A 26408-nucleotide genomic window follows, 5' to 3' on the forward strand; every position below is an offset into this window, starting at 1 on the left:
ACCTCGAAGTTTTTAGTTTTTAACTCATCCCAACACGCGATTCTATGATTCTGTGCAAAGCTACAGTAAGACAATGCGGGCTGAGCACTCGTATATCATGGAATTCTTGTATCCAACTGAGTAGCTCCTGAAAACTTGCTATCCTAGTTTTGTCATGACTGCTCATCTTATAGATAATTGTGGCTATTATGATCTGAATTTTGATATTTAGATCTGACACAGCCTGGTAATTCTGAACCAGACAGATGAGCTAGCAGCGTTTCCACTGGAGATAGGGATCCACCAGATTAAATCATTCATCTTGGTGTCAGGTAAAGCTGTCAACGTTTCCAGTGTGCAGTTTTTCCCAGGAAACTGAGCTGGTACCTGAGCTTGCTTTGGGGTTTCAAGCTGCTGGGGGTAGAGGCAAGCATTCTGCTGCTGAAGGCCATAGGGGGTTTGCTCAGGGATTCCAGGGAGGGGCTTTTACGGAGGTAATGGTCTGGTTTCAGCTCTTCATTTCTCCCCTTCAGAAGATCTGTGGGAATCAAAAAAACCCAAAAAACTGTCAGTTTGTAGCCTGCGGAATTTGATTAATCACTGTCCTGCCACCCAGCACACAATATGTAGTCTGTTGTTTTGATTCTAAACAAATGTACTCATTTGTTCATTAAGCACACATGGGGCTAGGAAACCTTGAGCAGATTAGAGGTGATCATAACAAGGAACGGCTTTGATGATTTAAACAGTAAAGACTGCCTGGTTTCCTGTGATTGATACTCCTGCTGGGGGGTAGGGGCCTCAGGTGAATGAGGGGAAATACCAAAATCTACAGTCTTAAAGGTTCAAAAGCTGATCGCCAGATATCTTCACCAGATGACTGACCAGCCCTAGTACAATAATTTCTTTTCTGCCACTAGCAGACTTATAACAAGAAAGTCTCTTGTCTCCTGAATACAACCCAGCTCAAAGCAGCAGTAAAAAGCACTTATTACCACATGATGCTTGGCATCCTATCTAACAGGACTTTGGGAAGTCTTAATACATTCATAGCAGATGCATCTGCATTTTTATTACACATATTACATATTTTTATATATTTCATTATATTTATTTATATATGTGTACATATATATAACAAGAAAAGAAAATCAACAAAATTAGTAGCCATAGAATCCAATATTGACAGGTTTTTGAAGACAAGCCAAAGAGATCATAGAAATCAAATTATCCCCAAAATTAAATTATCTCAGTTACCTCCCTATGTTAATTCTCAATTAATGCCATATCACCTAGAGGTGTGAACTCTTATTTCACACCTTATTTCACCTTCAGCAAAGGCTAGTATCACTGAATCAGTCCTGAATTTCTTTTCAGCAGTAACTGGGGTGCGTGTGTATCAGCAGTTGTCAGATAAACACATCCTTCCAACAGGCATGCAGCTGCCCTTGCTTCGGCTCCTGAATTTCCTAAGACTAAATCAGCATTTGCAGCTGCTGAGAGCTATAGACAACTCTGCACCTTCTTTCCACAGCATAAAGGGCTGTTAGGTTCCTTTCTATTAAAAAGTCCAGATGGAAAAGGACAGAATCCAGTCCCAGGAGGCTGTCTCCTTTCCAGCGACTTGGCTGTTGGCAGAGCTTTGTTGCATTGGATTGAATACACCTTGCTCAGCCAGGGTCATCCTTCCTTCCAATCACCTGTACCTTCTTTGTGTCCATCAGGAATCCATAACAAAGGAGAATAGCACACAGCATACTTTTTAAAAGCCTTTCTGTTGGTTTTCCACTACATATTCCAAATGTGTATGATTTTCCTTGATCCTCATTAGGTTGAATTTATGGGGAATTGCCTCAAATTTGAAAAGCCACACCAATCAAGGGCATCCAATGAATGATTTTTGGGACCATTTTAAATTTAGGAATATTCTGCTTAGAGAAACCTATCTACCACAAAAGGCATCTAGGAAAAAAACCCACCCCAAAATAACAAACCCCACTACTAGATTGTTGTTAACATAATTAGACTGGCTAATAGCGCAGTCCAGTTAGGAAGTCTTGTGCCAATCATTCAGGATGTGTTCGTGCACGGTACAGAAAAAGGAAGAAGGAAGGAAGGATCCCAGATAGGAATAAAGGAAGCATCTAGCTGGAGAGAAAAGAAGGAGAAGATGAGGGCATATTAGGAGTCATTTGGAAAGAGAAACAGGAAAATAAAGGTATGAAAATAGGCAACGTGATTAAGGAGAATCACATTCTGTTAGTACTATCTATTTGCCCTTTTAAAAAACTTTGTGGTTACTGGCTTGAATTATACAGTAATGCCTGAAGTGGTGCAACTTAACAGTATCCAGTTCTGTACTTTGAGTCTCACTTGCATGAGTAATACACTTCCTGTGACTTATTTCTGGCTGCTAGAAACTCCAGGACAGAACGAGTAAACCTCTGATTCTAAATGAAAAAATCATAGCCAAAGATCAGCTCTCTCTGCAAAGTAATCCATTGTCCTCTCCAACGATGTAACATTTGGGTCATATTGAGGACATCACAGAACCCTGCTGTGATACTGGTCAGATGGAATCAGCCAGAAGATTATTATTATGGAGACTACTTCACTCTGAATTTCCTTGGGGATATTTTTTAATTCAGTGTTGTTTGCATAGGGCTTGGATCAACTGCCTTCTAGGATTATTTAGATTGGAACCAGAGCTATTACAACTTTATAGTGAGTAAGCCTTTGCTATGGATTACTGGAACTAAATTAAACCCAGGTACAAAGAGAAGCTGTAAATACAGGAACTTGTTAGATAAGCAAACATAAAATTTTTACCATACAATGGCTAATAAACTATCTGTTGATTTCAACAGATTTTCACAGAACAATTATCTATGGGTAATAACAGTAATTATTCATGGCCTGAAGTAGGATATTTATTATTGAGGACTGGCATTCTATTACACAGTTGACAGATTACTTCACTCTACAGTAAACTGGTAGATACTAAAACGGTCTTATTTTCTGTTTAGGATCAGAGTATACTGTCATGCAAGACATCTTCTGGAAATCAAGTGATTCTAATAAGTAAATTGCCTGTTCCACTGATAACTTCTGCTTGTTTAGCATTTACTCCTGCAGGAAAAGCCAGTAGCACAGACAAGACGTTATTTGTTTATGCTGCCATCTACCCTATAACCTGGTTTGCTGTTCATTTCCAGTATCTCTTCATCTTTGAATGATGGAAGAAGTTTAGCAGATTATCTGAGCAGCCTGAAAATGAAGACAGGTTTCTCTCCTGTACTAGCAAACTGTTGCAGAAAACAGTCTACCGATGAACAAGTTATGACTGATTTTTTTTTTGTCTCTCCCCGCAGTTTCACTGAGGTTTCACTAAAGGAATATAATATTTCATCTGTCCTTAAAAATTCAATAATCTGTTGTTACTAGCTTTGATCCCAATGCAACAACTACATTCAGGACTAGATAACCAAAATAAAGGGCCCTAGAGAAAATGGGAAAGAAACACTGGTAGAAAAGAATATTAAATGACAAGAGAACAAAAGCAAAGTGTGAAATAAAAACAAACGCATGTCTTGAGAACTCTCAAAACAAACTATTTCAAGCCCAAATATGACTGCTCCTAGAACAGTCACATCGGTATCTGAAATGTTTGATGTATTTCAAATGAGGCTCAATTTAAAAACAAATAAACCCTCAAAAGACAGTGCTTTGGACTTGTTCCAGATGCATACATGTTGAACAAAATCCAATCCTCTCCAGTTCCACAGCATGGATTAGAGAGGTGCCATGGATACTTTGGAATAAAGAAGGCAAGTTTGTGTTGGCAAACCATAATAAATTAGCTATTTTTTAGTTTTCTAAGGCTACAATCAAGATGGGAATGGAAACATGACAAAATTATTAAGCTCTCCAAAACAAAGACTCTGAAGACACTTTTCATACTTCCTTTGACCATACGGGAAGAGGAAAAATGGCCCAGGCAGAGTCCTACAGTTAATGGCAAGCTTTTGCTAGTGACAAGAGGCAACATTTGTACATTTACTGCAAATTACCTGCAAGAGGAAGGTCTGAGAGATCTGTGTGTCTGGCAATGCCTTTGCTGGCTGGCTTGGCATTATTATAAACAGAATGTCTCTGTGAAACAAACAAACATACAAAAGACAATTAAAAAAATACTATCCATTGTGCTTAAATAGGCAAGCAGGAAAAAGAGACGTTGTTACTATCTTAAGATCACAAAGCAGGTAGAGGGATATAAAAACCTTTCAGTTAGGTATCAGCTGTACCTAGAGCTGGATAAATGGTTGTGAAAAATAAAAGGACAAAGGGACAATATTTTTAGCTGGTAACATATCGGTTCCTGAACCGCATTTCTATTTGCACCAATTTTTCCTCTTGCCAAACATAATCTAGTGTCACAAACCCAAAGTAAGAATGCCTGTTCCTAACCCTGCCTCTGTCCCCAGACCCCAAATCATAAGTCAGAAAGATTCTTGTTTCTGCAGCCCCAGCACCACTTTTCAACACAAGTACCCCCTTCGCCAGGCATTAATAGAAGGTTCCCAGAGTTCTGTTTAATCCCATTCTTTAAACTTTCTTTGCTGATTCTTTGAAGGCAGTTTGCTCACACATTCATTAAGGAGTCTTTCAAAGTCATCTGATTCTTCAGAACACTCACCTAAACACCCCTGCCTTGCAACTGTTTTTTTACCCAGATTCAGAGGGGAATATTCCGTTTTAAATCCAGTGACCACCAGTCAAAAAACATACAGTGGCTTCTCTAGCCTAAAAAGGTTAGCAATCTGATGGTATGCCACCTTCAGCATGCGTGAAAGTTGGGAAGCACAGTGCATTTGCTTCTCCATCGTTCACAAAAGCAGTATTTCCAATAACATTGCACCACAGATTTGAAAATTGCTAAGAGAAAGTTAACTAACTGGTGCAGTGACATATAAAGTACTACATTCCAGAGCAGTTATGCTTCAGTAGGAAAAACCCCAAACTGTGAGAGCTCTTAATTCAGCACTGTATGAACTTAGTGGGTAACTGGGAGCATACATCTTAGAAACTTATTATCACATGCCTTTCAACTCACATGCCAGATACTTAGTTTAGTTTGATGTTTCTTGTAACTCAGTCCCAATAATCGAAACCTATTTTCTGGTCAACAGTGATTAAAGTTCAGAATTGTATTCCAAAGAGTTCACATCCGTCCACTGAGACGTCTAAGCTGAAGTCAAAGACAAACTCACTTTGATCCTTTTTGTTAGTACTACAGCATTTGATGTTTCACAGCAAACAAACAGATGAGTTTCCCCTTCCCCTTGTTAACATATGCGTGTTGGAATGATGAAGCTACGTCATGCTGTAGCAAACACTGCATCTACCCATTTTAACGATAAGGATGGAAAGAGCTCCTTGTACCTGCATGGGGGAAACAGCAGCTGCTGGGGCTGTCCTCACTGGAATTCCACTTAGAGGGCTCCTGGGGACCTTGTGAACCGTGATATTTTGTCCAGTGCTACCTGCAAGGAAAAGAATGTGGAAACATTTGCATTTCAAACCCAACTATCTCCCTCTTGTCAAAACAGGGAACTGCTAGTGTAGTGACATCCCACAGATAGCATTTATATACCAAGCACTGACACAAAATATCCATTAAGAAGCAATAAGCAGCACAAAATGACAAAAATCACCTGCTCACTGCTAGAAATTTTTTTTCCTACAAAATATAGTGTTCAAATACCTGAGCATCCTAAGTCAAATGATTTTATCAGTGACTTCACAGTGGCTGCAGATTCTGACGGTGTGGGAGACGCTCTACTAATGCAGACTCCTTGCCAGCGGTTGGTTGTATCTGCCTCTAGGGATTCTACCTCTTCAGCTGTCAGCCTGCAAAGCAGAAACCAGATCAAAGTCAGGGGCAACAGGAAGTACAAGCAGAGATTAAAGGTCTATATATGTCGTAAGGCAATTCCAACGACGCGCATCTTTTATTGTAATGCCCAGAACACGGACCGCTCATTAGAATGTTCATGTTCTTTTCTTGAAGCACCTGGCAAACATTAAATCATTGAGTCTAACAAACTTTACTGCATTGTTAACTGTATCATCCCCATTACCCATCCTCACACAGGATGGAGGATTATGATAGAAAAAAGCAGTTTGATGAGACTTGTGAGTATTCATCAATAATTACCTGAAGATGGGCTTTCAATACAGCACAGGGGCCAAGCGGCTACTGTGGTCCTCAGTGTATAATGAGGAAAGTAACCAAAGAGAAAGATGTTATTTACACTCTGTGTTTTTAATTGGCGCAACCACTGCTGGAGTAATTGTTACCAGTTAAAATGCCATAATTGAAAATAAAATAAGTAATCAGACAGGGTTCAGATAAGCGTCATAAAAATTAAACCAGAAAATATACTTCATAATGAAAGACTTTGTAAGCTCAACTCTTAGAGCTTATCAACAAGGACACTGCTGAACAAGTAAACCCTCAATCACAATCCATAAGGAGTTATATGGGGAACAAAACTGTTAAGTGCTTCATCCTACCAGACACAATACCAAAATTCTGGAATGAAGATAGACAAACTCAAAAGCTCGTATTTTAACAGGAAGGATCATTAAGTTATTCCATTGAAAAGAAAAAAAAGTCAAGATTAGGTGCTGGACTTACAGGAATTAGTACAGGAAAGTCCACAGATGCGTTAAACAGCAAATGTAATCATACAGTATAACTGTTGCTTCTAGTCGTGCATTTTACAGATCTGACTGACATTGCTTAGCACTGACACTGTACTTACCCAGCAGCTCTCAGACTTCGAGTGTAATTACCTAGCTTTAGTTTAGGAAAGCTGCAATCAGATAACAAAATCTAGTCATGGAAAAAGAGAGTATTTATACATTACTTTCCTGATCTCCTAGCTGCTTAAGAAATGCATGCTGATCTACAGGTTCTGAGGTATCAACCACTTTTCCCTACTTTTAAGTACAGTAGGCACCAAGAGCTATGTAAACACAAAACCAGAAATTATTTCATAAGGCTGGAGGACTCCATCCAGAAGTGCCCATGGGGTTGAACAACTTCTGTTGAGCTAAAAATAGAAATCAGAGTCTTTTTCTTTCCCTTTTGGCATCATAGTCTACAAAATGCAAGGGGCTAAAGGATGCCAATGAATAAGAGAATAAGAGTGACTCATGTTTCTATTTTTGGCAGAGCTTAAGAAGGTGCTGTCTTTAAACAGACATTGGCTGTTTCTTTGCTAATTCATTCAAGCTCCTCGTGTGCCAGGGGAGCCTGCAGAGGCAGATGGCTAGAGAAAAAGCCATTTCAGTTCCATTCTCCATTTAATCCAATAAGGAGGAAAGGCAGATTGGGTAAGATTCACTGAGCTCTGAAGGAGCCAGTGTTTTGCTGACTAACTTTATGCTCTACCTTTCACTTTTTCTTCCTTGGCTTCATAAAGTATAAGCAATAAATCAACAGGTGATAACATCTGCACTTTAGTTATATGAAAACACAAAAGCTAAAGGAGTCCTGCTTCTACTGAAGTATGGAGGAAGGATAGATTTCTGCCTCAAGATGCCAAATCACCCAATGCAACCCATTACACCGTCAAGAATTAAATTGGCCACTATGCAAGAGTTCTGTCTAGTTATCCAAGTAACAAGGGTATGCATGAGGTTTGCGGAGTATTATCAGAGTAAGAAAGGAATAGTAAATCCCTTTAGGCCAACTGGTAAATCTTAAGGCAAGCCAGAGGTATGCTCTAGGCAGCCATCACTTCAGTGGTTAGGATTTAGCTTTTGAGAACAGCTCAGACCTCACAGACTAGTCCTCCTCAGCCTAGCCTTTGACTGCAAAAGGATGCAAACATGTTAAATAAAGTGAGAGTAACTAGACCAGCCCCTCTGCCGTGTCACAGAAAAGTCAATTGAGAAATCACATGCCATTATTCTGTCATTGTACAGAGTAATTATGAAGAATCAAGGGCTGGAGACACTACCGGTTCCAATTTTGTTAGGATGCTTCCTGTAATCTTAAGTATGCATATCTGTAATAGGCTTCTAATGCACCCTGAAACAACCTCCTAGATTAAACAGAATCACATCAGAAAACTGAGGCCTCTCATGCTGCAAACCTCGGCAAGAAAGGCAGGAAGAATAGTGCTTCAACTAAAACCACACATGCCAGCCAACAAGCAATGGAGAGTTGTGACACTTGGCAAGTACCTTCTATTTTTAAAAAGAAAAATCTGTATGATAAGGGGATGAACATATGTGTACATATATGGGTTTCTTAATAGAGAAGCAGAAGAGTAAAAGCTTAACTTGCAGGAGCAAGCTAATTCAGGAGGACAGTATTGGAGAAGATGACTTACAGACAAGCCATAACAAAATGACTCCTTGCGCACAGAATTTATTCAGCTTAGTATAGCTTAGGCCATCCAAGACGACTAAGCAAGATTTGCTACAAAAAGGATGGATTTGAGCAAAGTGTCATCTACTGCTGTATGCTTTCCTCGAAACAAGAATGAATGGCTTAGATAAACGCTGCAAGTGCAGCTGGCTTAAGTGGAGCAGCTCCAGGAGGAAGCAGAGCACTTTAACCACAAAGGAATTAAAATGTGCATTCCTTTTCACAAAACCACTGCCTAGTTTCATTCATTCGTTGGTGAGAGAAGTAGACGCAGTGAGCTTTTCTCTAATGGCAAGACTTAGTGTCCTTGTTTTCCAGGTTTCGAATACGTGGACAGACCGCCAACAAGGCGCAAGTCTTTCTGTGCTTAATGTATAGATTGTGGCAACAGCAGCCTTCACGTGTTTGTGAAATTTCTAAACTGCTCCAGTGACCTCTTCATTACAGGTGGCCCAGGACCACAGAACCATATTTTCAGAAATAATTACTCTGCAATCTGGTCTTTGACACAGTTCCTGTCATTGTTGTGAATCCTCCTGAACTGTAAGGAACACCAAGAATAGACACACAGCTACTGATGCACAGAACAGAAGAGAGGCCAGGGGCAGGCAGCAGACAATTCCAGACACTTAAACATTTATTTGGCACTTCAATATATATTTCTTAAACATAAAAACCAACATTCAACAGCTGCCAGCACAGAAAAGAAAGGCAACACAAGTGTGCGTATATGCATACACTCCAGTAGCACGGCACAAAGGTGAAGGCCATGCCAAAGCCAGGACATCCCGCAGAATTCTCTGCTAGCTCAGCCTGCTCCGAGACCAGGCCCTTGCTAGGTCTTCACATCCAAAAGGAAAGGATGGGAATCTGACAGCCAAAACATGAAATTCCAGTCCTGGAACGAATCCTGATGATCTCCTGGTAGAGATGGTGACTTCTGAGTTTCTCCTTAGCATCCAAGTCAAGGTCTCTCCAGGTGTCTCCAGTTGTAAAAGCTGAACTTCAGCAAGTTCTCCCTGATCATCATATACTTCACCTGAGTTAAGAGCATGAGAAAAACTCCTTTCTGAGAGGATATTTACTAAGGGCTTGATATATTCATCTATTTTCCTTCTGATCTCTCAATCTGCGATTCTCACAGCCAGGACAAACCTCACATGGGACATTCTCTGTGAAAGTCATAGCAGGACATGCTCCTTGGGCACCACCCCGCTTCCTAACACACACCGAGTCAGACCTGCCACCCAGTGGCGAGTCCCTTGTCAATACAGTATTAAAAATCGGAAACCATCAAAGCAGCTGATACTGAATAAATAACTTCACATTTCTATTCAGTTTTCCTGCTGGATTTCAGTAACCTATCGCTTGAGTTTGTGTGTGTTTGCATACGTACTGATCTGTATGCATGTGTATTTACACACACACAGATAGATCTATGAATATACTACTATACAGACAACTCAAAATGTGTATGCACATTAAATTTCAGAAATCAGACATACACATTCATAATTTTATTTTTTCCTGAAGCTTAAAATGGCATGTTTGAATTTCTATTTCAGGGCAAATAGCCCCATCCCTCCAAAAGAGCTCCAATTCTTTCAGTTGCCCAGATCTCTGTGTTTACTTCTTATGGCCTAGTTGGCTTTAGACTAATTCAGAACTTTTTCCGCCTCATGGAGTCTTCTGAAGAGAGAAGCCGTCTGAAACAAAGGAATTAGCTCTTGCCCATGGGGAGGAGGTGGACCTGAGCAGCATTCACACTTTGCGATACACTGGACTTTTGCAGGGCAATAAAAAACTGGAGTTGCTTTCTCAAATTGAAACTTCCCTTTTGCAGCTGCAAGTTGAAGGTATGTCCTGAAGTGTCTCACAGGCCTGGCTATGCATCCATTCAGGGCTGTGTTAGCTGGTAGGGATCAGGCACCTATGGAGATAGAGACAACAATCAGGGAAGTTATAAGAAGCAATACAATGCCCATCCTGAGGTACAGCTCTCTATTTTACAGTTAATCATCCCATTATCACTAAATAAAGGGGACAGGGGAAAATGCTGATGGTGTTGCTAGGACGGTTAAAGGGAGTGCCTTAACACTCCACTGACTCAGCTTTGGGACATAATAAGCAAACAACAATTCAAAATACAAAAGAAAAAAAAAAAAAAGATATCTGTGTTGCTTGGGAAGAAATTAAGTACTTAAAGCCAGGAAACCAGTTTCAAAGGACAGGGACAGTGGTGTTCCTGGCTTTCCTCTCCTCTAATCATTTAGGACCATTCATTCAAAATGGGTTCATGAACCCATCCAGGCAACTACAGTTGCTCTACCTCAGAGTTTCTGTTTCAGGGTCCTTATGCCAAAGGGGATGGAATAATCGCCATCCAGTGTTAAAAAAAAACAAACAAACAAACAAAAAAAAACTACCCACAAAACCAAACCACAACTCTGAGGAGTCACTAACTAGAGCAAACAAACAGCACTTCAAGGACCCTGCTCTGACATTTGCTTACTTTCAACAAGAGCAGAATGAACTACCAAACCTCTATAAGACAGAACAGCTGCAAAACACAGGCACAAATGAGCAGCACATCAGCACATACAGACTGACAGCAGGGTTTAATACACAGAGTACAAGCTTATTTCCAGGAGAAAAAGCATGTAACACTGCCATGCTGTGGCATTTGAGACTTTAAGAGGAAGGACAGAAGCAAATTAGTGGGATACATCACAATCTTCACTTTAGGCTTCCATTTGAAGATTTGGTTAATTTTTTTTTTTACTATTCTAAGTAGTCACTCATTTAAATACAGATATAATTTCTCTATTTTCTTAGTACTACTCCCTGCCAGCCCAACTGCCTTCCCTCCATGTTCTTGGTTCAAGATACACAATGTTATAGCGCCAAAATCATTTGGAGAACTTGAAGGGAAAGAGTCAAAGCAAGACTTTGAAACTTTCACTGCTGCTAAACAGTGTATTGTCAGAAAGGCTTGGAAATGGGTGTGTAATGAAGCCAAAAAGAGCCGCCCATAATTTGGGTACTTTCAGCAATAACTTTCTTCCTTTGTGACACAAACCCAATATAGCATTTTTCTTCCCCACTCAAATATTTGATCCTAAAACAGCTACAGAAGTGAATTTATTTCCAAGATGAACATTCTGTAAAGATGAAACTTGCTATAGGATCATAGGATAATTCAGGGTGGAAGGGACCTCAGGAATTCACCTGGTTTAACTCCCTGCTCAAAGCAGGGGCACTACAAGGTCAGACCAGGTTACTCAGGGTCTTATCCTGTCTGATCTTGAAAACCTCCAAGGATAAAGACTATATAATTTCAATTTCTACCACCTGTGAGGAGACAGTTACAGAACAGTGTATTGTAACTTTTGCATTTTCCTGCAGATAAATTAATTAGGATGTAAAATATCACAGAAGACTGTCTGAAACATGGGTTAATCAATTCACAGGTTTCAATCAGTATTAACTTGGGACAAATTAACTCCTATTCCTTATTCCATTTGTTTGATGCTGGTCCAACCTCCCCCCCCAACATTCTTAGTCATAGAATTAGACATTTAATCTGTGTTAAAGATGCCTTTGGGAGGCGCTTACCTTCATTCAGATGAACTCTGATGACCTCATCAGGATTTTTTCTGCAAGTTCTTTGGCTGTTCCTGAACCAAAAATGACTTTTTGTCTGATTAGAAGACTGTAACGGTGAAATCAAGCTTGGAGGCAGGAACTCAGGCAGCCACAGGCAAACATTAAAATGGCAGGATGTCGTAGGAGATAAATTGGCTTCAAGATCAATTTATGAGGTGGAGTCTAATGACCCCCAAGAGATAGAGATTTTGCCAAAAACCTTTGAGTAGCAAGCTATTTGGAAGGTACGTTTTCCAATCAGAGCTTAAAAATCAGACAGGAAACTTTCCCTAAGGACTGTCAGATATTCAGCTGAGTGCACAGCTGCTCAGCATTAGCAAATATGAGGAATACTTTATAGACTGTGTTAAGGTATCATGCTACAAACTGTTTCCACCAGTGCTGAGCATGCATTAAAAGTCACCACAGGTACCAGAATCTACTGCTGATTCTAGGCAGCAGCATTTGTGAGAGTTGACTAAAAGCAACAATGGAATATCACCAGAACTTTCTGGGTGAAAGAAGCTGAGGTGCTGGGGAAGATAGTGACCTCAGGAATGCAAAGAACTGGGAGTGGAGAACTGGCGCTCAGCAGGAGCTTTGGCAGCTTCAAGAATTTGTTTTATAGGTCAGTACAGTTTTAAAACTTCAGTGCTTAGCTGTTGATCACTGGTGTGTTTATACAATGACTTATGCAGGCTTCATTACCTTCTCCATACCGCTCAGTACAGAAATTTTGCACTCTCTGCATAGACACCGCGAGTCAAATAAGTTATACTTAAATTGACAGATGCAAAATTTGGTCTCAGCACTTGTCTTTGGAAAGGAATAAATATTGCCCACTGCAGACAGTATATTTGGCTCCACGACCAATGTAATACTCAAAGCAAGCTATACAGATAGTCAACATGACGCAAAGACAGACATATATCTATATGTATGTGAAAGGGAGGGAGACACAAATGCCAAAACTGACTTAAATACATGTCTGAATACCTCCTTCTGGAACTATGTCTGTATGGATTCTGGTGATCTAATTTCAAAAGCAGTATTTGCAGCTCAGGCTTCTGATGCCAAAGAGCTGACAATGCAGCCATGCTCCTTATACATGGAAGACAAACATCTCAATTTGCAAATTAGCAGATCATCTTCTATTCACTTTAAGTATTATCAAATACATCTTCAGATTAAAAACCAGAAAATAAAGAGGGGAAACTACAAATATATGATTCCTGCCCTTATATATGGACCCTGCTCTAAACAAGAGAAATTTCATTAAGAACAAATTAAGAATGGAAACAGAGCCCAGAACTTAAGTACTGTCTGGTAATCATTTTGTTTGAATACATAGTCTGTAATAGCTTTTCTTTGCTTCCACTGGGGACTTTGATAATGAAACTGCAGCTTAAACACATTATTTTTCTGGAAAAAAAGTATTTCTGTTTCTTTTATCCAGGAATTCTGATTCATACACCTCTGCACAAAAGCCCTTGCATCTTTTTACTCCCATCTACCGTACAGCTAGCTGCTCTGGAAACTCCTGAATAGAAAACGGTGAGCAGATATGTGCAACATAAAGCTGGACTGTTACTCCACCTGAAAGAAATGACAGGATTCACCATGTTTCTGTGGCTATTCTACCAGTGGCCATGAATCTACTAGGAGAGAGATTAAATGGAAAAATGTAGAGGAGCAAAATTAATTTGGCACACATTTTTGATAAACAGTACCACTGTTGGTGTTATTTTGTCTTTCTTCATTCCCCCTGTACAAATTTTCATCATTGCAGCTCTGCTGGCTCTGTCAGCATCAGTGCAAAAGAAGCAAGGCGCTGTCTTCAGAAATTTTGATTCTTCCTTTTAATACATCTTTTGTTTTCCATCTCTGCTTATTTAGTACTTCAATTGTAGTACGATTGTTGGAATTAAAGATGGTACATAAAAGGTCACGCACTGCATAGAAGCCACACTGTAAGGCACCTGGACTGGTTCCCAATTCAGTTGTAGAAGTCACTTTTGTTCTTACATGCTCCCACAGAGGGAAGGCCCACATGTACAGCTTACCATGTTGGGGTGTATCTCTGAATGGTTCACAACTACTCTTCCCCCTCCATCCATCGAGACTACAGCAATTGTTTTACAGGTGGGTTCACTGCATGACGAAGTCACTTCTGGGCTAAGTGCTAACCCAGGCCATAGTCCAGACCATTTAACACAGCTAATCACATAATAGGTGCCAAATTAAGGACAGGAGGTGTGAGATGAGGAATCCTAGTCCTTTCATTGATCGCTCAGTCAACATGTGACTTGCAGAACAAACAAGTCCAGCTAGTCCTCATTTTACTTTGAACATATACAGTACTTGACTCCTCTCAGGTTAAGTAGTTCTCGTCTGATGTCCCACCAAATATATGTAGCGAACGAATCTTTTCACAGATGGTTTAATACAGCTGCACAGAGAGTTATGAAGGCAATAAAACACAGTGAAATACCATACTGAGAACAAAGCTATAAGAGAATATTGGCAATTGTTGTTACTTAGTATTTGCTGATTAAAACCTTCATGGCTTAGTTGACAGAACTAGATTGCCAAAAGAAAAAGAACAGAAACATCTTAGAATAAAAGACAACAAAATCTGTCAGAAGAGTTAAAAACAGACAACATGCACATCCAAGCCAATGAATAGTTATTGACAAAGCACTGTTTGCATGCACGTTAGCAGTCACAGAAATCAAATCTTGGCCTTTGTATGTAACTAACCTGTTGCTGCCCTTCACTTCATCCAGCTCCTTCTGCAGTCTGGCACTCTTCTCCTCCTCCTCCTGAAGCTTCCTTTTTACCACACGGAGCTCCTGCTGGGCTTCACACTTAATATCATTGGCTACAACCACCGCAGTCTGCAGATCAGCTTGAAAACGCCTCCACTCTTCTGTATCTTCCTAGAAAGAGCAATCAGAACCCCTAACTGTTTGATGTAAAAATACACCTACTTGAGCTGAGCACTTAGTTATTGATCTCCTTCAGTGATCACAAGCGACCAGGATTTCACAACAATTTTAAGATAACGCCAAGATTAAACTAAATACTTGCCTCTTTATACAGTACCAACGGCATTGCCAAAGAAACTGATGCTAAGCTCTCCACTCCAATACAAAGTACAAAGTTCTTCCTACAGCTATTGATCATTCAGTTTTGTGATATTACTACAAGCACTGTTGCTGAAAAGAACCCGTTGCTACTGAGAATCCATGAAGCAGGAACAGCTGTTCCAGTATAGCAGAAATTCATAGGTAGAAAAAGCTAAAGTAACTTGCAAAGGATGCATTATATTTTCCCTTCACAGGCAAAGAAACAGCTAGAAATGAGTGAAGAGAATGGAGAATGAAAGGATATCGAAAGAACTTCCTACAATTGTTCTACAAAAATACAACACTTCTCTCAAATACAGTAATGCAATAAAAGCTCATCTCAGCTTTGTCATGGAGTCTAAGCCTTACCTTCATTTGCTTAGTCAGAGCCTTCAGCTGCCTCTCTGTATCTTGTTTTTGTTCTTCCAGCTTCATTGCTTTACCTACGAACAGTTAAAAAAAAGTAAAAGATTATTAAACACACAAGGGCAAGGGTGAAAATTGAAAACGGGAGGGCAAAGCAGACTATTTGGTTTTGCTTCTACTAATAGCATTAAATAGACTAAACTGAAACAAAGACACTCTGTCAACGGATCAGGAATGGAATCAAGAGTAGATTTGTTGCTCAAACATCTCTGAAATAGGTTATTATTTTGAGGCATTAAGCCAGTCTTTTAAATTTACAGAATCACAAGTGCAGGATCTCTTACTTGGTACACGCACCCCTGGAGCACCCGAGGTAGCACTGGTAAGCGAATTGTGCCCCTTGTTCCACCAGGTGGCAGCTCCCCTTCCACACCGCGACAGCAACCTCGACTTCCCACCTCTCCCTAGCGCTTTTCCCTAAAAGCTCTTTAAAAGGCCAGTAATTCCAGTTTCTAGAATGGGCAACGCATCCTTCGCTGAAGAATAAGGTTTAGAGACTCTCTCTAATATTATTTCTATAGCACTAACTGTTAAAATAGCGACTTTTGTGCATGAACAGAAAGGACTGGTCAGAATTGGAATATTTCTGAAGCGAGGCCCTTGTCACACATAGCAAGGCATGCCGCCACCTCTCCGTTGCAGCCCTGAGTCCCCTGAATAAGTTCACTTAAATCCCTTTTTCAGCTCCACCTACTTTCTAAGTCACTGATGAGCTGGTTATTGTGAAGTTTTATAGCACGATGTTGTTCCACCTGGTCCTCCAACTCGAAAATAGTCTCTTTCAGGTTCTTTATATCTGCTTCGTTCTCTGATGTTTTTTCCTGCAGCTTCTGGCTGGTTCTGCTAAGCTGCTCAGCCTGCCGGTCACACATCTCCTTCAGCTGACCACACTCATTCTCAGCCTGGAAGAGAGGAAAGCAAGCTGCAAGTCTGTCTTTATTTCTCAAAAGATAGCACTCGTTAGAGATTTTACTGGGCACCTCATGGACTTAAGAATTGAACCTGTGTTCTAAGCATTGTATAAACTGAGATTCAACCCAAATGAGACAGTTTCAGGAAACAGATGAGCTACAAATGTCAGTTTTCTTCCCTGGTAATAAAGACAATAAAACAAAATGCTACAAAAGAAATTAAATTTTCTATATGATAACCATAATTCCAAACCAATCTCTGAAGGTAATGAGCAGAGAGGAATTATGCTCCTGGAAAGCTCCATATCTATTTATGTATCACATTATGAGAGTAATATCACTGCCTTGGGGATAAGACAACAATCAGTTCATCCACGTTAACAATTTTGCTGCTTTTACTATGTGCATTTTCAATGGATTGTGAAAACATACGTGTAGAGCTAGTTACTGCAGATAAGTATATTTCTGGATATAGGACATCTGGAATCACTGAAGGGGAATCTGCTGCACTTCAGTTTGTTGGCTCAGGCCCACAGATCAATGCTTCCCGGTTTCGGGGGAGATCCCTGAGTATGAATAAGCCATGGAAAAGCAAGATGTAGGCTGCCAATTCAGTGAGCAGCACTGGCACAGCCTGACTGAAGGGCAGCCTTACAGAAGCCTGTGGTCTTGTTTGGGTGTCACAAATAGCCAATGATTCAAAACAGCTTAATTTGAGGGAAAGGAAGAGTAAAAAGGAGGAAACCTGTGGTTTCCAAACCAAGCAATAAAAGTTTGGTACAGTCTGAGCACTCAGCAGTTTTTCATTTATTCTTTATAAACTGCAGCTCCAGTAAGCACTTGGGAGCTTCCTCTGCTAGGCCCATTTGCTCTGGTCACCTATTTCAGCTGAAAGGACATCTGGATTTTCTAAATCATTCAAATCATGGAGGTGCTTTTTGGCAATGCTCTCTTCCTCTGCAACTAGCCAATTTTACTGTTCTTCTCATGATCACTTCCCTGTACAGGAAAGGCTGCACACACTATCACTCTTTCTGCAGCGGTGGGACATAATCACTGGCTTGTGCTTTATTAACACTTGTTCTGTAACGCCTCACACTGCAATTCTCTTCTGAACATCCAGGATCACCCAGAAAATAGAAACCATAACTGACTTAAGCTTGCTTGGAGCAAAGCTACCAACTACCAAATGAGGCGGAGCAAAATTGTTCCGAAATAAATTATTTCTTTCCATTACTTTACCTATCCCAAAACAGAATCCTCCTCAGTTTTGTAAAAATATTTTCGTTTTATGAAAATAACCTCATCTGGAGCTTGACCCTGCATCATTAGTCACTCTGCTGTAAATGTCAGCTTCTCTGAGCTCATGTCCTTGTGTTCTCATGATCAATGACACCTATAGATCGCTACTAATTAATCATGATTAATTATTCAGAATTTAATATTTGCTTCTAACTACTCACGTCCTTCTCTCCATCTGGATTACCAAGTGATTTTCACTAATATTTGTTCACATACTATCAAAGAATTTTTTTATTGACCTGTCCTTTGCTCCAATTTTGATAAACAAAATCCTATTTACTAAAGCAGTAAATTCTGCAGACGATGTTAGGGGAAATTAGTTTTGAATTTGGGAACGTAGCTATGCTAACAGTTATTCCTGGGAAAATATGCATATAGCAGCATAAACAGAGACAGTATCATACGACCCCTGCTTCCATTCAAAACTAACTTGTGCAATTTAAATCCTGGACACTTATAATCCACGGATCATTTAATCCAATGATTAATCCATTTAAACCAAAATCTAAAGAGCAACAATTACCTATTCATGGAAGGACAGACAAACAACCATTATATTTTACAGCTGTTACTGCTTTACCTTAGATAGCAGACCCTGAATGTGCTTCAGTTCACTGTTTGCCTTCAGCAGCTCTTGTTTGAGCTCAGTGCAAGATGCTTCTAACTGATCCTTCTCTGCATGGGCTACTTTCAGCATCTCTTGCACCTCAGAGTTGTCAGTAGTGCATCCCATCGCATTGATTTCTGCGGCCTTTTGTTTCTCACTCTCTAACTGAGTTTTGAGAGAGCCATTCTCAATTTTTAGACCTTCTAAGGCAATTTTACAGTCCTCCAGAGTTTTTGTCACTGTGCTGTTGCTCTGCTGTTCCACTTCTAGAAGCTTAAGCAGTTTCTCATTTTCTTCTCTCAGGCTTTTAATCACCTGCTGGGCATCTTGATGCTCCCTTTCTAAGCTTCGTAGGCTGCTGGTTAACTGTTGCTGAATGTTGAGCAATTTCTCTCTTTCAAATTGTGCTTTTTCAAGAACTTCTGCACATTTCTGTTCCAGTTCAAGGAGCTTCCCCTCCTGAGCTCTGCTTTCTTCATTCTTGGATCGCTCTTGGAGGAGAGTCATTAGCTTCTCATTTTCTTGGCTCAGCTGTTCTGCTCTATCTCTATGTTGACGAAAGGAAGTCTCAAGGAGAGCTTTCTCTTCCACTAGCTTCTCGTTTTCTGTTGTCAGCTCCTGCACCATTTGCTGTTGATCCGACAGCTCCTGCAAAGTGGCTTGTAATTCTTCTGCTGTGCTGTGGTGATTCTCCTCCATTTTTTGTATTCTCTCTGTAAGAGATGCAACAGATAGGTCACTAATATTGTTTGGAGAACTTCCTGTAGTGGAGCATTTGGAACCTTTGAAGTGGTTGCTGTTGGAGGATGTTGGCCTGGAAGGTACATCTGCTATATGCTCAAAATCAGATGCATCAGGTGACAAGGAAGCTTTAGTTACATCACTGCTGGAAGAACCTGAATTGCGCAGTGTGCCCCCGTTCACATGCTGCCTGTGCTCATCCATTTCAGTTCTCGACGTGTTTTTTGATGGGCTTCCAAAACTGGATTCTTGGGTAGTTGGGGTTGGGAGGCTGCTGTCACCTCCACTGCTTGTTGTTGTGTCTGAGAGAGGAGAGTTCTCTAGATAAAGCAATTTCTCTTTCAAAACACGATTTTCTTCTCCCAGGCTAGCAAGCTCTTTTTGAAAAGTCCTGTTTTTTTCCTGAAGGGTCCGTATTAATGGATCTATGTCAACAGGTGATACTGGTTCTGAATTTTGGTTGGAAGCACCCATTCCTTGAGCATTAAGTGACCCTTTCTCTTTGCATTTCTTCAATTCACAACGGAGTTTGGTTATTTCAGAATCTTTCGTTTTTGCTTCTGCCAGGAGTTCTTTAACCTGAGATTCCAGAACAGCCTTGTCACCAGTTTCATTCTCTTGCTTGGACTTGCTAGCGGGGCGCACGTGTTTGGTAGGAGTCGGTGTACCAGAAGAGGTGGGGCTGGGTTGTGTTTTCCTAGTATTGGTTTGACCACGCAGTACAGCTCTCTCTCTGGATACAGATGATGATATTTCCCGGGGTGCTGGAATCCCTGTGCGCTTTGCAGCTGAAACTGTTCCTTAAAGAGAAAGAGGTGAGGCAAATCGGGTTAGTTCATGAAGAAAACAAGTCACACGGCAACAATGCTAGAGCCTAGAGCAGCCTCAGAAAAAACACCTGAGTTTGAATAGGTTTAGTCATGACTGAGTGCGTGGATTCATGTTTCACAAAGGCTTGTATTATTTTGCATTTCTTCCTCTCCTACCCCCCGCAAGGGAACAGTCTGCTGAAGTTTTTCACAGTGTAATAATATAATATGTAGATGCTGCAGTACATGAACTGCAACCCCTAATACCAAGATATTTATTATTTGAAAATAAAAAAAAAACAACTTTACACTACTTTGTCAAATGCTGAATTTAAGCCTACTAATTTCTGTGGAAAAGTTCAGTAAGTTAGGAAAAGATACCATCTTTGCAAAAGAAATGTACTTTTATCACACGAGTATTTTATCACATATGGAACTAATGTATTTGCATTATGCTCCAGTTATGCAGATCATCATAAAAAAAAGGTCTGAAACACTTATGCTGACTGCAGATTCAGTGAAATCCAAAACTGTCTCCTCACATTTCTAACACTAAGACAACTGTGTTGCTGTGGCTTCTTGTAGAGACGGATGAGAGATTTTTCATGTTATAAATTCCCATCCTCTTACAGAGGAAGAACAAAAGGCAATTAGAAAGTTGATGCTGTTCTCTTTGGTTTTGGTGGGGTTTGGTGGTTGGTTTTTTTTTGTTTTGGTTTGTTTGGATTTTTTTTCTTTTTTTTCCTTGGGGAAGTGGGGTGTGTCCAACCAACATAATGGCAAAGCATTATATGATTTCAAGGGAAATAAAGTTTCCAAGCTGCTGATCTTCATCTTTCAAGGCTCTCTTTTGAAATATGGGACCATTGGTACTGAAGAAACAAGAGCCATCCTCACCATAAAGGTATTAACAAACTGGTTAAAAAAAAAAAAAGCAGCTCGTTCAAAGGGGAGGTATTATATGCCACTGCAAGTGGCAACACTATGAATTTAAGAAATTCCTGGTTTTGGGACCTTACTCAGAAGGAAAAGCCCTGAAGTACCAAGCCATAAAGTTTTGAGTTATGGTACAATGAAGAGATATCATCTGATGCAGCCACATAAACAGGATGCACAGGCCAGTTATGCAAACAGAAAGGGCTAGCGAGTCAGTGTTTGCAGTAAAAACAAGTTCCAGAAGGACTCTGGGGGGGAAATCCTAGAATCAATTACATCTCCCCACATTTGGGAGACTCTCTTCGCTGATACGCATGTGCAGCATTCACAGAAAATCAAAGGGCAGTTAAGACCAAAAGGGGAACAGGCTGTCTGCCCTACACCACAAGCAACTTCATAACCCCACGGCGTTTTTCACAAAGGAAATCTGGGTGCAGTGATGCGCTGTCAGCAAAGCAGGGCAGTGAAGGGTTAACATTAACACCACCCAGTTTGCTCAGCATCTCTTTTGAAGAATGCTCTAGGTTTATAAACCCCACACAAACAGGAGCCCCTCCTCCTCTCTCCCAAACAAACACACTCTGCAGCAGGCACAATAAACACCCGGAGACAAAGAGCAGCTGAAGAAAAGACCCCTGAACAGAGAGGCTGTGCTGGGAGGAGAGCACAGAAAGGGCTCTGTGATGGCAGGGGCACGATAAGGCCAGAGACAAAGGCTCCAGTGTTTATGGGAAGAGATAGCAGGGACAGTCTGGCCGGACAGCCAGCAGCCCACACAGCTTCATTTAGTCATCTACAGCTGGAGACGCCAACATATCAAGGCAGCTCCGGGCTCCCCAGTGAAAAGTGCAACACAAGCAGAGATGGGAGTTTTTCCGCTGCAACTCAAATGGCTGCTGGTGCAACTCCAGACCTGAGAACTCATTTCACTTGTCAGAGCTGAAGACCCCCGGCTCACTGCTCATCCCGTTTCTTAACCCAAGGGCTCCCAACTGCCAAGATCCAGCACCCGTAAACACATTCACACAGAGCTCAACAGACGAGCCAAGCTTTTAGTGTCGATGCAGCTAACACCATAAGATGAAGGACAAGAGGAAAATTGAATGGACTGTGATGTGATGCGTCACTTCCAGCTGAGAAACACCAGCTCAGCACAGCTCCTTCTTGCTCAGAGCAAAGGTTCACCTAGGGTGAACCCCAAGTGTCCAGGCGAGCAAGCACAAGGCCTTGTTTGAATGCCTCTCTTGAATATACAGTAGGACAAGTGTCCAGAGTAGACAAGCAGTACTCACACATGCTATAATCATGCTACAGATTTAAGATGTAAAATATGCATTACAAATGACCACAGATGTTCTTTGATGGAGCCTAAGGGGTGGATTTAAAGCCTGCTGTTATGTCCTGGACATTTATTCGATCTGAAGGGGTTTTCTACTGTTATAATAAAATTTTATGACAAAGCAAGCGCCCTGAAAAACTCATCTCTTTGGTTTTTTTCCAATGCCCAATGCAGTGCAATGACACGACTGTCATCTGATCAGCACGTGACTGGGTAGTGTTATACCAGTAGCAGGTAGTGCTGACTGGGCAGTATTATACACATTACAAGAAATCATGATGGTACTACACACCAGTACAAATAGCACGGCACTGAGAAAACCACCTTTTCCTACGAGAAATGTAGGACTTCTGGTAGCAACGCCAGTGTGCTTCTAATAGCCACCAGATGACAACAGCAACATGATCCTGAGCAATGAAAGATGTATAAATAAGGATAACAATTAAGGATATTTAACTGGGATTATCTGTACTTTACCAGCTTGCCAACCAGCGCAGGCTCTGAGCTTACTCAACCTGTCCCATGTGTTTTGTAAGACTCCATGCTCTGCTGACTTGTTCTGTCATAAATCACAAAGAATTTGCTATTCATCAATAACCATTAACCAACCTGTTTTTTTCATGACGTAGAAGTGTTTATATATTTTCCTCTCTCCGCTTTCCAAAACAGCACCACCCCATACTAAAAAGCCACAGAGCCCAGAAAAGAAATAGTTCTGAATGCATAGTATGTTGAGTACAAAGCACCAAAGCAGGTATAAACACTAAAGTCTATTTTATGTGTGACTCCCCCTCTGAATAACCTTGAAATTGAGCAACATAGCAGTTATAAACAGAACTGCCAGCCCCACAGCCCGAGGCACCCACTATGCAGGAACTGCATTTAGGGCTGTACCAGTCACCCTGATGACCCGATTAGCTCTGCACCCCACACTGGTTATGGTCTATGGAAGACTCCAGACAGACGTGTGCCTGCCAAGCTGCAGAACCTGATCTGGGGTTGATTTATGCTACTGCTTAAAGTGGCTGGAATCACCCAGAACTTCACTTCCTAGAAAGTGCTGCTTGTTTTGAGCAGGGAAGGGAAAACCACATCAGCCCTGCATCTCAAAGGAGACATTCTGGAAAAAAACCTAAACCATTAAATACCTTTCTGTTTGGTCAAAATGGTACTATGGCACCTCATTCCTGTTTTCACTGTTCCTCCACCCTGCCCAACCTGTTAGCTTACCTGTTCTCTTGCCAACTTTGAGCACAACCTCAAGCACAACCTCTTTCCCACTGTCCCACATATGCAAGCTCAGCCTACCCCTGACCAACAGTGTATTTCCCATTCCTTTTGCACCATACCTAACCTCCCATTCTCCCAGTCTCACACCCATTCTGATAATGGGCTCAGCTTGTGTTCCCCCACTTCGGAGGAACTGGGAATTACTCCAAAGAATTGTTGCCTGAAAACCTGTTTTGCTCAGTCTAAGTCACCTCATCACCACGTTCCTCGCCTTTCTGCCCAGGAAGAACTCCCGCGCTTTCAGGATCAGCCATACTATTCCAGGTGTGAGGGATTAAAGCTTAATACGTTCACAGAGCCTATAATTTTCAAAGTGCTTTAAAATTAACAGCTATTTAACTCAAACTCTCTGAAACATAATTGTTAACTCTAGGTTACAGGACAGGGAAGCAGAGAGAAGTGAAATGCCTCACCCAAGGTCACAGCAAGTCAGAAAGGATTAGGACCCCGGAGCTCCTGGCTGGCGGCCTGCTGTGCAGCTTTATTGTTTGCACCACTTTCTGCCAGGGAATACTCGCTGACTTTCCACTGGTGTCAGAAACAAAGCAGGACTTTAATGAGATAAAAGTTGACCCCTTATGATGATCTTTAGCCAATTTAATCCCATTTTCAGCACAGCTACATGTTTTTCACATAAGGAAGGATCAGGATTACTCTTCAGTTTTTCCACATAACGATCTATTTTTGATCTACGCTCTCAGCACCTGCTACTTCAGCTCCCATAGGGGCATCCACAACCAGAAGGAAATGAACTATGGAATGGAGAAAACTATTTCCCAATCCCCCAAGGTGGAACACGTAGGACTGCTGTTCAGAAGTGAAGTCCCTGCAGTACAGCTAACGTAATTACAGTGCGAGCAGGGTAAGGGAGAGTATGTGGCAAACATTTTACTATCGTCACAGGGGGGACACGCATGACATTTTGGGATGAAAGTTCAGTAAGATAATCTGCCTTCACATGCTGTATGCTCTGAGATAGCACATTATCACTGTCTTCCCAGTAAAGTACTAGCCTTGAAGATACATTTACTTTACTTGAGTCAAGTATAATTAACAGTTCAAATACCTGCTTGCTTCTCCAATCCCGGAGCAGAGGAAGAATCTCAGTTGGGAAGTCACTTCATTTGACCACAGAACCACCTTTGGAAATGTTCTAATTTGTGCCTTGAGTCTATTTTCTAGAACTGGAGTCAATACAAAATTATTTGCCTCTGGCCTTTGTGCCGTTTGCGTCCCTCAACCTGCCCTTTTCTTAATCCTTCCCTCCATCAACATATTAATGACCAAAAGGTTAAATACCATGGGCTTCTGCTGTTCCAGGGACCAAATTAACAGGGAATGTTCTGTTTTATACTTCCTTCCTAAATTTTCTTCCTAAATCTTAAGCTAAGGACAATAAACACACATTTTCCTCAACATATTTTAAAATCCATGTCAGTAATTCATTCTTCCATAGTTTAAGTACTAAGTCTCTTGCATGTAGAATTCATCTATGTAATTTAAGCATGCGGATCACTGATTCATTTCAGAAAGCATTTCAGTCATGTAAGACTAAAACATGAAGACAGATGCATCTTGGGTGCGATGTTTTTAAACAATGGATACCTTATTTGAATTGCAAGGGCAGGATAACAAGAAATAAAAGCAAGCTATTCATAGCGCTCTGCAATGTTAAAGTCATACATTTCGAAAAGGCAAACTGTTGCCTGCAGACAAGTTTGTACTCTCATGATTATCTGCTGCCCTGGGAGGATTGTCACATCTCTCATTCTAGTTCCTGCATTTGCAACAGACCAGCTATTTCATTCTCTTGTGTCTCTTTGACAACTCTTCCACCTCAAAAAGGGATAGCAAACCAGGAGATAGCAACAAGAAATTATGGGCTAACTCATAGCCTCCCTGCCAACAGAAGAGTGATTCTTCCCTTGTTCTGGAATTCTGTTCCCATGTGCTACGATATTTTAATAATTTTTGCCACCTGAACAGAACTCCAAAATCTCAGATAGAGAAGTGATTCCTGCAATACCTTGAGGGAATCGATAGTATAAATCGAGTGGGCTGCAAGCATTTAGCAGAATGGCTAAGTAAGGAGAATACTATTAACAGCCCATGCTTGTACAGCAAATAAAAAGAGTTATTAAACCTCCCATACAATTTTACCGTGCTCTATCACACATGGTTTAGCTGAAATAGGTCCTTCTTATTAGTTTGGGGTTTTAGCTTATCCTCTGGCTGCGATTTCGGTAGTTCCCAGACTCAGCATGACTGCACTGACTCAGACTTTGCCAAGATCTTGCTGAAGATCCACACCAGCATTGGTAACATACAGCAACAGGCAGGTAACGCAGCCGTGTACTCATACATGCTCAGTCTTGCCTGTGTAAGGTCCTATGACTATTTTTAGCCAACTTGGGGTTTTTCTTATGCAAAACAAATCTGGGTCACAGATGTACCTTAATCCCACCTGGGTTATGACACCTAGTGTAGGAAGCCAAAATACAGATATCTAGTGCCATTTCAGATGCCCTTTAGGTATACTTAAAATACCTTCACTGAGCTGAAAGATTTGATGGTACCTATGGGAGACCTGTCGTCCGCTTGAGAGGCAGACAGAGAGCAACCGGGATGCCTGAAGACATCTAGAATGGCACTAGACATTGAACTGAACAGTCAGACTTTCACAACAGATTTACAAGCTAGTGTTACAAGGAAGGTAATAGCAGCTTTTATGTGCCATTTTCAAAATTACTCTAGTACCCAAGTACCACTTAGGTAATTTCCAGCCACACAATGAACAACTTAACACATTAATACATGACTTCATGATACTGTTGATCTGAATTTAGTCACAG

General features: G+C 40.9%; 1 protein-coding gene across 1 annotated transcript in view; it reads right to left on the reverse strand.

Annotated features, from left to right (window-relative positions):
- Window positions 1-26408, reverse strand: part of SPECC1 (sperm antigen with calponin homology and coiled-coil domains 1) — a 72769-nt gene that overhangs the window by 19612 nt on the left and 26749 nt on the right. The window contains exons 3-11 of the mRNA XM_009882751.1: window positions 18415-19982; window positions 16316-16523; window positions 15565-15638; window positions 14736-15006; window positions 13582-13663; window positions 5744-5889; window positions 5422-5522; window positions 4050-4131; window positions 367-517 (exon numbers count right to left, since the gene is read on the reverse strand). Of these exons, the coding sequence (XP_009881053.1) occupies window positions 367-517; window positions 4050-4131; window positions 5422-5522; window positions 5744-5889; window positions 13582-13663; window positions 14736-15006; window positions 15565-15638; window positions 16316-16523; window positions 18415-19982 (2683 nt within the window). The remainder of the gene's footprint in view (window positions 1-366; window positions 518-4049; window positions 4132-5421; window positions 5523-5743; window positions 5890-13581; window positions 13664-14735; window positions 15007-15564; window positions 15639-16315; window positions 16524-18414; window positions 19983-26408) is intronic.

Source organism: Charadrius vociferus, unplaced genomic scaffold, assembly GCF_000708025.1.
Source record: "Charadrius vociferus isolate BGI_N301 unplaced genomic scaffold, ASM70802v2 scaffold793, whole genome shotgun sequence".
In the NCBI taxonomy this organism is placed as follows: Eukaryota; Metazoa; Chordata; class Aves; order Charadriiformes; family Charadriidae; genus Charadrius; species Charadrius vociferus.